Raw genomic sequence first — 12531 nt, forward strand, 5'->3', positions numbered from 1 at the left:
GACTACAGCATAGTAGTTTTCAAATCCAATGTTAACAAGTTCTTGTTGAGCCGTCATCTTAAATAATCAAATTCATTCTCAGTTTAAACCACTATTATCAACCTGCACGATGATGTCATTTGGTAAACTCAGTAATTTTTATCCTAAAGTGGCCTTTGTTATCCTTGTTCTATTGGATTTGTGATTCTGCCCATAACCCAGCCAGAGATAGTTTAGTTTAAAAGTCAATTTCTAAAAGCCACAACACATCTTTCTCTTTGATGGAATGGTCATTACTGACCAGCCGTGACACTGGTCACAAATCATCACCATTGACTCCAGTTCTGCACCATTTTGAGCAACTCAGCCATGCAATGTCCTTCACGTTGTCTGACATTTTTGTTTTTGGTCTTCCACATCCTCTTTTGCCAGGGATTGTACCAAAGAGCAGATCTTTTGTTAGGCCGTATGTTCTGGCCACATGTCTCAAAAATCACAATTTCCTGCCATTGATGTTATCCAGTAGTCTTCGGCATGGTCCAATCTTCTCCAGAACCCATTCGTTTGTATTTTGTTCACCCAGCTTACACAAAGAAGTCTAGGATAGCATCACAATTCAAAAGCAGCAATTTTCCTCTTACCGACTTTCTTCAAGACTCAACATTCTGCTCCATATGTTACTCTTGAGAATATCAAAGTTTGCAGAAGTCATTTCTTTGTGCGTTGTGAAATTAATCTGTCTTTCCAAATATTGGTTAGCGCAACCATTGCTGTCTTTGCCATTGCAATATGTTATCTTACTTCTTTAGTGTCATCTACGTTGTTTGTGAAACCTGCACCCACGTAGTTGAAATCTTCTACATTTTCAACATTTTGGTTTTCCACAATTAAATTTTCAACATTTTGGTTGTCCACAATTAAATTTACATCACTTTGGTTGTCCACAATTAAATTTTCAACATTTTGGTTTTCCACAATTAAATTGTCATCACTTTGATTTTCCACAATTAAATATTCAACATTTTGGTTGTCCACAATTAAATTTTCATCACTTTGTTTGTCCACAATTAAATTTTCAACATTTTGGTTGTCCACAATTAAATTTTCAACATTTTGGTTGTCCACAATTAAATTTTCAACATTTTGGTTGTCCACAATTAAATTTTCATCACTTTGATTTTCCACAATTAAATTTTCATCATTTTGGTGCCTGTGTTACTTTCATTACTTTTGTTTTGCTGACGTTGAGGGAGAGTCCTGCTATTTCACTGGCAACTTTTACCTCACTCAACATATGCCAGCATGTAAAACAGACTTTAAACCAATCTACTTGATCCTGGATATGACCTTAATATATATCCAGGGGTGAGGCCCCAGCTTGCGGGCTTTGGGGAGTCTGGAGCCACCCTTTAATTACCATTGCTCCCAGGTCCACTCTGACCCGGAGTGGTAGTACCTGTTAGGATCCCAATAATGGGTTAAATAGAAACTGACTTGAAAACAAGAAATATATTCTATTAAAAAATGTTTCTTCAAAATCTTTGGATTCGGCATTAAATAACCCAAAAAGGGTTGATACGCTGTAAAACAGAAACAACCAACCAACCAATCTACTTGAAAGAGAGAGGGATAAATAAAAACCTAGGCAGAGATAGTTTAGTTTAGAAGTTAATTTCTGAAAGCTGTCCAACACGTGCCAGCATGAAAAAAAAATAAAACGGACATAAAACTGAATATGATGATTTTGATGAAGATGAAGAATAAAGATAAAATGACGGATGCTGATCGAGTTAGCAGATACAGAACAATTAAGGTAGCAAGGTCAGACTAAGGGAAACATGGAAGGAAGTGATTAGGTTGGAGTTGAGAAAAAAGGAGATAGACCTGATTAGTGATGGGTTAGTTTGAAAGTCAGTTTCTAAAAGCTGTCCAACATATGCCAATATGTAAAACAGACAGACTGAATATCATTTTTTTTGTATTCACTTGGAGTTCTCATAGCGTAATGTGTCAGCGTGTAAACCAAGGATGATTTTATTGAAAATTGAATAATTCTTTGATTTTTGATGATTAAAAACTTGTTTCGTTTACAAAAATTAGTCTTGTAGTCGGTATTGTCATAACATAGTGCGAACGGCTATATGCGAACGGCTATATGCAAATGCATGCAAAATGACGTCACTGATAAAGAAAGAAACTATAAAAAGGAGAAAGAAAGCGATCATGGGAGAAAGGTAGAGCACGGAACGAAATAGCATTTGAGATCACATGAGAGAGTGGATAATGTTCGAGATCATGTTAGAGGCGTGAAGGACGTTTCAGATCACGTAGGTGACTCACGGCCATAGCAATAAGGAAATAAATGTGGTTATAAAGAAAAAGCGAACTGAAGTTCTTTTCATTTCTTTGTCTACTTTGCGACTGAAGTTACAACGTGTGTTGTCCCCCCACCCACACACACACACCGGTCAACGTTACATTGTACCTATTTACTATGCCTCCCCACGGGACAGAGTTAGACACCAGGGTCGTTTTTTAACGTGGAGAAAAGGTACAAAAATAAAAAATTGTATCAGTCGTGAAGGACTGCTCCTCCACTGAAAGAGAACAAGAAATGGAAGTGCAGCATCTGAAGAACAGATACTACACTTTGAGTATTTATTTGCTTCCCCACTGAGCAAATTAGGCACAAGGCCGATTTTTAATGTGGAGAGAGAGGGAGGGGGGGGGGGAAAGGGGGACCAGCTCCCGAGAGGTGGGAAATGGGAGCTGGATAGTAACTGTTGGTATGAAGGGTTGCCCCTACATTGACCAAGGTCTGATATGTGGGGTTACCCCTACATATGGTTTTTGCTTTCAGTATCTGCCGGAACAGATGGTATTTATTTGCTCCCCCACCGAGCAAATTAGGCACAAGGCCAATTTTTAATGTGAGGAGTGAAGGGAGGGGGAAGGGAAAAAGGGGACCAGCTCCCGAGAGGTGGGAAATGGGAGCTGGTTAAAGGTCAGGCATGTGGGGTTGCCCCCACATCTGGTCTTTGCTAGTCATAGCTAGTCATAGCTTGCAGCATCTGCCGGAACAGATGGTATTTATTTGCTCCCCCACTGAGCAAATTAGGCACAAGGCCGTTTTTAATGTGAGGTAAAAACCAGCTCCCCTAAAAGTAGGCAAAAAGGGGGCACTCTGGTTACCAAAAATAATAATTGTCCCAGTATAGAGGGTTTCCCCTCCATTGACTGGTACAAATTATCTTAAGTGCAGCATCTGCCGGAACAGATGGTGTTTATTTGCTCCCCCACTGAGCAAATTAGGCACAAGGCCGTTTTTAATGTGAGGTAAAAACCAGCTCCCCTAAAAGTAGGCAAAAAGGGGGCACTCTGGTTACCAAAAATAATAATTGTCCCAGTATAGAGGGTTTCCCCTCCATTGACCGGTACAAATTATCTTAAGTGCAGCATCTGCCGGAACAGATACTACACTTTGATCTTGACCAAAAGGCCAAAACGTTACATTGTAGCTTAACAAGTGGGCGCTCTGCATCCAACAATGCAACCAAAGATGAAAGCAACATGAAATTCAACAAATGATTTATCATTTTTACAGAAAACTATTGTCCTGTTTATGAGATTGGGTTTCCTATCTTTTTTTTCTTCTTCTTCCTCTTTCTCAGGATGTCGTTATTTCTTCAGCTGACAGCTGATTCATTCCTTAGCCAATCCACAAAATAATGGTACTTAAACCTTTTTAGATATTCACGTTATCGTGATCTTTTCCAGCAAACTTAATAAAATCAAACCTAACATTGACACAATGTGAAATATAAAGTCACAGGGTATACAAGTGGAAAAAAAAAAAAAAAAAAAAAAAAAATGAACAAATTTTATGATCACGTGACAATGTAAAGAAGTGTATGCATTGTTTTATGAAATTTAAATAAATTGTGTGCAACAGACATTACTTTCTCCTTTAGAAGGAGAAGTAGTCTATTGCAAGTTGCCTGACGCACCCCTACCAGATAATGCTAACAGATCTATTTTTGACTAGAATCAGAAAAAAAATTAAAACATTTTATGATGTGCGAATCGAAAGAAACTGTGACCATTTTCTCATGTCGAAATTTTTTTTTAAATTTTGCACAAACATTAAATATGATATGAGTAAAAAGTAACAGAATGGATTTTCCGATTGCCCCCTTGGGGGTGCCTTTCAGGTTAAAATGGCTAAAATTGACACTTTTGTGCTTATTAAAAAAAAAATTGATTCCTTGGATTTTTATACAACTTTCTGAAAATTTGTAACTAACTGATTTCCATATAATTTTGTTTGTCTCTATTTCACAATAACTTTTGGGGCTAAATGATGGACTTAGTCATTTCTTTTTTTTTTTTTTTTTTGCATGGTGCAGAACTCAAATTTAAATATAAGGCCTAAAACTGTATCGTTTGTTCATTTTCACCAGAATTTGACGTCCCTTGGGAACTTTTGGGGCTAAATGAGGGCGGGGGATGGGGGGGGGCAAATGCTGAACTTAGTTATTTTTTATGCCTCGTTCACTATGCCTTCACGAGGGATCATGAATGCTTCACTTGTTTTTAAACTCACAGTGAAACTAAAATGTATGTTTATATTTATTAAAATTTATATTTATTAAAATTTATATACCTCACAATTGTATGTTTTATGTTTCGGAAAATACATGCACATATTATATTAATTTTTACAGTAATCACAAAATAATAATAAAAAAATATCTCTATAGCTGAATATTTAGAAGTTTTTAAAGAAGCTAAATAAAAAAAATCTGAGTGTCCCTTTTAAACTGTCCTCTCTCCATTAAACTTAATGCAATTAGAAGTGGGTAAAAACTGATTTGAGAGGGACGTAAATGCCCTCGACAAGCAGCAAAATCCCACCCCTACACTGTAGATATCCGTAGATGCCGTAAAGCCTTTTACTCAAATAGCTTCTTTCCTCGAACTGCTTAAATTTGGAATTCCCTTCCTGGTCCCTGCTTCCCTGACTGTACTGACATGCAAAAGTTCAAATGTAATGTGAACAGACATCTTGCTACTCAACTCCCGGCATAATATCCCTGCAAATTTTGTCCCAAATAGTAGCTTGTTGTTTTTTTTAGGGAAAGAATTTTATCATTCCATCCTGTACATTGAGGGTATTGCCAAGGCTGCTGCAAAGAAAATGAGCTGTCTCTACCATACTAGAAAATTACCTACACCTGAGAGTATGCTGTACCATTCATTCACGCATACAGTATTGTTGCTACATCTGCTACTAGTCTCGCCTAGACAGAGTTAAAAAAAAAAAAAAAAGAGTCGCCAACCTAATAGGTTACGCACTATCAACCAAGCTCCAACCTCTGTTCCATCATCAAAATGTTGCATTCCTGTATCTGTTTACAAGCATTTTAACAGAATGTGTTCCGACAAACTTCAAGCACTTGTACCCTATCAATGTAAATAATCCTCAACTGACAAGTAACAAAATCCCAACCTTATATTGTAGAAGTCTCTGGAAGCCTTCTCGTCAAACAATTTTTTCTCTTCAACTTCTAAACTTTGGAACTCCCTCGCAGGTCCCTGCTTTCCTGACTGTACTGACATGCAGAAGTTCAAATGTAATGTGAGCAGACATCTCGCTGCCCAACTCCCTAAATAGTATCCCTGCAAATCTGGTCCCAAATAGTAGCCCCTCCAACTTAATGCCTTGTTTGGGGTGAAAAGCATTAAAAAATAATTACCCTGAATGGAAACACCATTTTTTTTTTTTAATTAAAAAATAAAATTGTTCTTGACTCCATGCATATCATTGTTTATGTAGTATATAATATGCAAATGAGATGCTTGAATAAAGTAAACATCGGGCATTGGGTACCGCTGTAATCATGAGACTTGATACATGATTAGCATGGCACAATAAGTTATTTTATTTTGTTGTTGATCGAAAAAGGTGAACTTGTTTTTCAAAAATAGTTTTTTTTTTGTTTCAGTCAAGTGAAAATCGCCATGCAATGGCAAAGGCGTTATACTCCCGAACATTTGCTTGGCTCGTGGACAGTATAAACAAATGCATCAACCCTGCAACAACTCGGGCAAGATTTGCAGGAATCTTGGATATTTTTGGGTTTGAAAATTTTCAGGTGAGTGACATAAATTGATTCCAATTTCTGTAAAATTCATTAAAATCTAAAGAAAATCTTTTTTTTTTTTAATATATTTTAATTGAACATAGATCCTACAGTATTTTAATTGAACGTAGGCTCTATAGTATTTTAATTGAACATAGGCCCTATAGTATTTTAATTGAACATAGGCCCTACAGTATTTTAATTGAACATAGGCTCTACAGTATTTTAATTGAACATAGGCCCTATAGTATTTTAATTGAACATAGGCTCTATAGTATTTTAATTGAACATAGGCTCTATAGTATTTTAATTGAAAATAGGCCCTATAGTATTTTAATTGAACATAGGCTCTATAGTATTTTAATTGAACATAGGCTCTATAGTATTTTAATTGAACATAGGCTCTATAGTATTTTAATTGAACATAGGCTCTATAGTATTTTAATTGAACATAGGCCCTATCGTATTTTAATTGAACATAGGCCCTATAGTATTTTAATTGAACATAGGCTCTATAGTATTTTAATTGAACATAGGCCCTATAGTATTTTAATTGAACATAGGCTCTATAGTATTTTAATTGAACATAGACCCTATAGTATTTTAATTGAATATATGCCCTATAGTATTTTAATTGAACATAGGCTCTATAGTATTTTAATTGAACATAGGCTCTATAGTATTTTAATTGAATATATGCCCTATAGTATTTTAATTGAACATAGGCCCTATAGTATTTTAATTGAACATAGGCCCTATAGTATTTTAATTGAACATATGCCCTATAGTATTTTAATTGAACATAGGCCCTATAGTATTTTAATTGAACATAGGCCCTATAGTATTTTAATTGAACATAGGTTCTATAGTATTTTAATTGAACATAGGCCCTATAGTATTTTAATTGAACATAGGCTCTACAGTATTTTAATTGAACATATGCCCTATAGTATTTTAATTGAACATAGGCCCTATAGTATTTTAATTGAATATAGGCCCTATAGTATTTTAATTGAACATAGGCCCTATAGTATTTTAATTGAACATAGGCTCTATAGTATTTTAATTGAACATAGGCCCTATAGTATTTTAATTGAACATAGGCTCTATAGTATTTTAATTGAACATAGACCCTATAGTATTTTAATTGAATATATGCCCTATAGTATTTTAATTGAACATAGGCTCTATAGTATTTTAATTGAACATAGGCCCTATAGTATTTTAATTGAACATAGGCCCTATCGTATTTTAATTGAACATAGGCCCTATAGTATTTTAATTGAACATAGGCCCTATAGTATTTTAATTGAACATAGGCTCTATAGTATTTTAATTGAACATAGGCTCTATAGTATTTTAATTGAACATAGACCCTATAGTATTTTAATTGAATATATGCCCTATAGTATTTTAATTGAACATAGGCTCTATAGTATTTTAATTGAACATAGGCCCTATAGTATTTTAATTGAACATAGGCCCTATAGTATTTTAATTGAACATAGGCCCTATCGTATTTTAATTGAACATAGGCCCTATAGTATTTTAATTGAACATAGGCTCTATAGTATTTTAATTGAACATAGGCCCTATAGTATTTTAATTGAACATAGGCTCTATAGTATTTTAATTGAACATAGGCCCTATAGTATTTTAATTGAACATAGGCTCTATAGTATTTTAATTGAACATAGGCCCTATAGTATTTTAATTGAACATAGGCCCTATAGTATTTTAATTGAACATAGGCCCTATCGTATTTTAATTGAACATAGGCCCTATAGTATTTTAATTGAACATAGGCTCTATAGTATTTTAATTGAACATAGGCCCTATAGTATTTTAATTGAACATAGGCTCTATAGTATTTTAATTGAACATAGACCCTATAGTATTTTAATTGAATATATGCCCTATAGTATTTTAATTGAACATAGGCTCTATAGTATTTTAATTGAACATAGGCTCTATAGTATTTTAATTGAATATATGCCCTATAGTATTTTAATTGAACATAGGCCCTATAGTATTTTAATTGAACATAGGCCCTATAGTATTTTAATTGAACATATGCCCTATAGTATTTTAATTGAACATAGGCCCTATAGTATTTTAATTGAACATAGGCCCTATAGTATTTTAATTGAACATAGGCCCTATAGTATTTTAATTGAACATAGGCTCTACAGTATTTTAATTGAACATATGCCCTATAGTATTTTAATTGAACATAGGCCCTATAGTATTTTAATTGAATATAGGCCCTATAGTATTTTAATTGAACATAGGCCCTATAGTATTTTAATTGAACATAGGCTCTATAGTATTTTAATTGAACATAGCTTCTATAGTATTTTAATTGAACATAGGCTCTATAGTATTTTAATTGAACATATGCCCTATAGTATTTTAATTGAACATAGCTTCTATAGTATTTTAATTGAACATAGGCTCTATAGTATTTTAATTGAACATAGCTTCTATAGTATTTTAATTGAACATAGGCCCTACAGTATTTTAATTGAACATAGGCCCTACAGTATTTTAATTGAACATAGGCCCTACAGTATTTTAATTGAACATAGGCCCTATAGTATTTTAATTGAACATAGGCCCTACAATATTTTAATTGAACATAGGCCCTATAGTATTTTAATTGAACATAGGCCCTACAATATTTTAATTGAACATAGGCCCTATAGTATTTTAATTGAACATAGGCTCTATAGTATTTTAATTGAACATAGCTTCTATAGTATTTTAATTGAACATAGGCTCTATAGTATTTTAATTGAACATAGCTTCTATAGTATTTTAATTGAACATAGGCCCTACAGTATTTTAATTGAACATAGGCCCTACAGTATTTTAATTGAACATAGGCCCTACAGTATTTTAATTGAACATAGGCCCTACAATATTTTAATTGAACATAGGCCCTATAGTATTTTAATTGAACATAGGCCCTATAGTATTTTAATTGAACATAGGCCCTACAATATTTTAATTGAACATAGGCCCTATAGTATTTTAATTGAACATAGGCCCTACAGTATTTTAATTGAACATAGGCCCTACAGTATTTTAATTGAACATAGGCCCTACAATATTTTAATTGAACATAGGCCCTATAGTATTTTAATTGAACATAGGCCCTACAGTATTTTAATTGAACATAGGCCCTACAATATTTTAATTGAACATAGGCCCTATAGTATTTTAATTGAACATAGGCTCTATAGTATTTTAATTGAATATAGATTCTATAGTATTTTAATTGAACATAGGCCCTACAGTATTTTAATTGAACATAGACCCAATAGTATTTTAATTGAACATAGGCTCTATAGTATTTTAATTGAACATAGGTCCTATAGTATTTTAATTGAACATAGGCCCTATAGTATTTTAATTGAACATAGGCCCTATAGTATTTTAATTGAACATAGGCTCTATAGTATTTTAATTGAACATAGGCCCTATAGTATTTTAATTGAACATAGGCTCTATAGTATTTTAATTGAACATAGGCTCTATAGTATTTTAATTGAACATAGGCTCTATCGTATTTTAATTGAACATAGGCTCTATAGTATTTTAATTGAACATAGGCTCTATAGTATTTTAATTTAACATAGGCTCTACAGTATTTTAATTGAACATAGGCCCTATAGTATTTTAATTGAACATAGGCCCTATAGTATTTTAATTGAACATAGGCCCTATAGTATTTTAATTGAACATAGCTTCTATAGTATCATTCTATATGAACTTTTCACAATTGACAATTTTGGAAAAAAAAAACATGGCTCTATTTTAAACAGGTTGAAACAACCCATCAGTTTCATATGTAAATTTTATTTGGCCCTAGCAGGGCTACCCGCCATTGTTAGTTAAATATTCCTTAAATAAATGTAATTGATGTCACTATATTTAAAACTAACAAGGTTATCCACCATTGTCAACTAAATATTAAATATGAAATGGATATGTCTCTTTATTTAAAACTAGCAAGGCTATCCGCCATTGCTCGAGGCAAAAGTGTAATATATTTTTATTTAAACTTAATCTTTCTATTTTTTACCCTTTCCAGTTTAATTCTCTTCCTTTTTTTTTCTCTGCATAGCTAATTTTTATATTTGGGCATGTACACACATACATGCAACTCATTTTTACAGAATTCTCAAGGGATGAGTCGGCATAAGGGAATTAACTCCTTGATAAAATAATAAGATTTAATTTATTTCAGTTAGCATATAACTTGGCTGGAAAACCGACCTATACTTCTAACAAAATATTTACTAGTTTAGCATCAGAGAATGAACTTTTTTTTTTTTCTAAATTTTAGATATTATTCATCCTAGGCGATGCTGATCAAGAAAATACTAACTTTGTGGGTATTTGTTTTGTTGACTTTTCTTTTTTTTTTTTTTTTACTTTTAGCAGGGCATACAAATATACCCACAGAAACATTAAAACTAAAAACATTCATTTATTCAAAATTTATATCCAATTTTTTTTTTTTACACTGATATAAATTAATTTTGTTATTAAACTTTGCCAAACTTTAACAAACAACACTTGTCGCGCTACATCGACTATTAATAGTTTCCCATCTAAAAGCAAATTCTATGAACACAGCTTCTACCCAAGAACTGCCGACCCGTGAAACTCTGTTTCGCTGGCCTGTTTTCCAGCTGACTACAATATGAAGAAGAAAATAAGTCGGTTTTTTACTTCCATTAATAACTCAACACCGTTTGTAGGATGCATATTAAAGCTCATGTTAGAAATGTGTGCTTTCAAACAGAAATAAGAATAAGTTTTAAGAAGTCAGTCTTTCTTTCTTTTTTTTTCCGGGTGACCAATTTTAAAAACTTTCAGTTAGTACATCCTGCTAATCTTTGAAACACACGTCGACTGCAAAAACACAAGAACATTTCAGAAATAACATTCGTCAAAATACCACTAACTACCAATTCTTGTTGAAATTAATCAAGAAATTTAAAACTTGTATAAAACCGTCAACTGGATGGTGGCCAGATGATTATCAAAACCGGACTTTCAGTTCGAAAGGTGTGTCAATATGCTCTTAAAGGGACAAAAAAAATGTCAAGGACTGGCGCCATTTTATTTAGATACCACTTGTAGAAAATAAGAGTTTATTCAAATGATTAGACAGACAGACAAACACACACACCCCACTCTCTCTCTCTCTCATACATACACAAATATGTGTAAACACACACACACACACACACATATATATATATATCTATATATATATATATATATATATATATATATATATATATATATATATGCTCATACTTTCACTACACCGATGAAGACTGAGGGATAGGTCGAAAATTATGTACTTATAAAAAATTACGTACTTATAAAAAAAAGTTTTTTAATTTTTTTTTTTTCATAATATTATTTTGTATTCCTGCACGTCACCAATTGAAAACGAATAAAGAAAAATTATAAGCTTTTATACTTTTCGTATTCTTTTTTATACATTTCCATTCATATATATATATATATATATATATATATATATATATATATATATATATATATATATATATGTACTATAATTATTTTTAATACCTATAGACACTAGTGTTTCATCCTTTTGGGAATCGTCAGTGCAGGAAGTTACAATTACAGCCGATTGAGAGATTTGAACCCAGGAATAAAGGCATCTTTGACTCCATTAGCAAGGAACAAACCACATGGCCAATGTAACCATTATTTATATATATATATATATATATATATATATATATATATATATATATATATATATATATATATATATATATACACACACACACACACACACTGGGTGACCCCAAAAAAACAAAAGCTAAATGGAGGCCATCTAGAACATATGCTATAGAACGCAGAAAAAAGGCCAAAGACCCTAGTGTTTTGATGTGATGTTTTGAATATAATAAACTAGTTATGACCAAAGTTTCATTTCATTCGGACAAAACACTAAGAAACGGGGCCTAATTAGAGTTGGAGCCCGTTTTTTGGGGGGTCACCTTGTATATATACACATTATATATATATATATATATATATATATATATATATATATATATATATATATATATATATATATAATGTGTGTGTGTGATATTCTAGATTCTTCCTGTGGCTACATAGATTACTATTTCATTAACTGATTGATTTTTTTTTCTTTGTTGTTTGATGGAAAATGTGTTATTGTTCACAACAAAGTTTTTTAAATATATTTTCAAATTTATGTTAACCAGTGATGCATTTTCTTTTACTTATGTTTATCCTTTTATGAAAAGCATCTGCCTTAGAAAATCCATGGGTTAAGGGTTTTTTCTTTATCATAATTCTTTGTTTAAATTTTTGAAGAATCGAT

General features: G+C 32.5%; 1 protein-coding gene across 2 annotated transcripts in view; it reads left to right on the forward strand.

The window, feature by feature from the left end:
- Positions 1 to 12531, forward strand: part of LOC145260324 (myosin-VIIa-like) — a 965294-nt gene that overhangs the window by 177035 nt on the left and 775728 nt on the right. For both annotated transcript variants that reach the window (XM_080118214.1, XM_080118215.1), the window contains exon 7: positions 5985 to 6134. In XM_080118214.1, the coding sequence (XP_079974340.1) occupies positions 5985 to 6134 (150 nt within the window). The remainder of the gene's footprint in view (positions 1 to 5984; positions 6135 to 12531) is intronic.

This window comes from Euprymna scolopes, chromosome 36 (genome assembly GCF_053919585.1).
Source record: "Euprymna scolopes isolate OS-2025 chromosome 36, ASM5391958v1, whole genome shotgun sequence".
NCBI lineage: Eukaryota > Metazoa > Mollusca > Cephalopoda > Sepiida > Sepiolidae > Euprymna > Euprymna scolopes.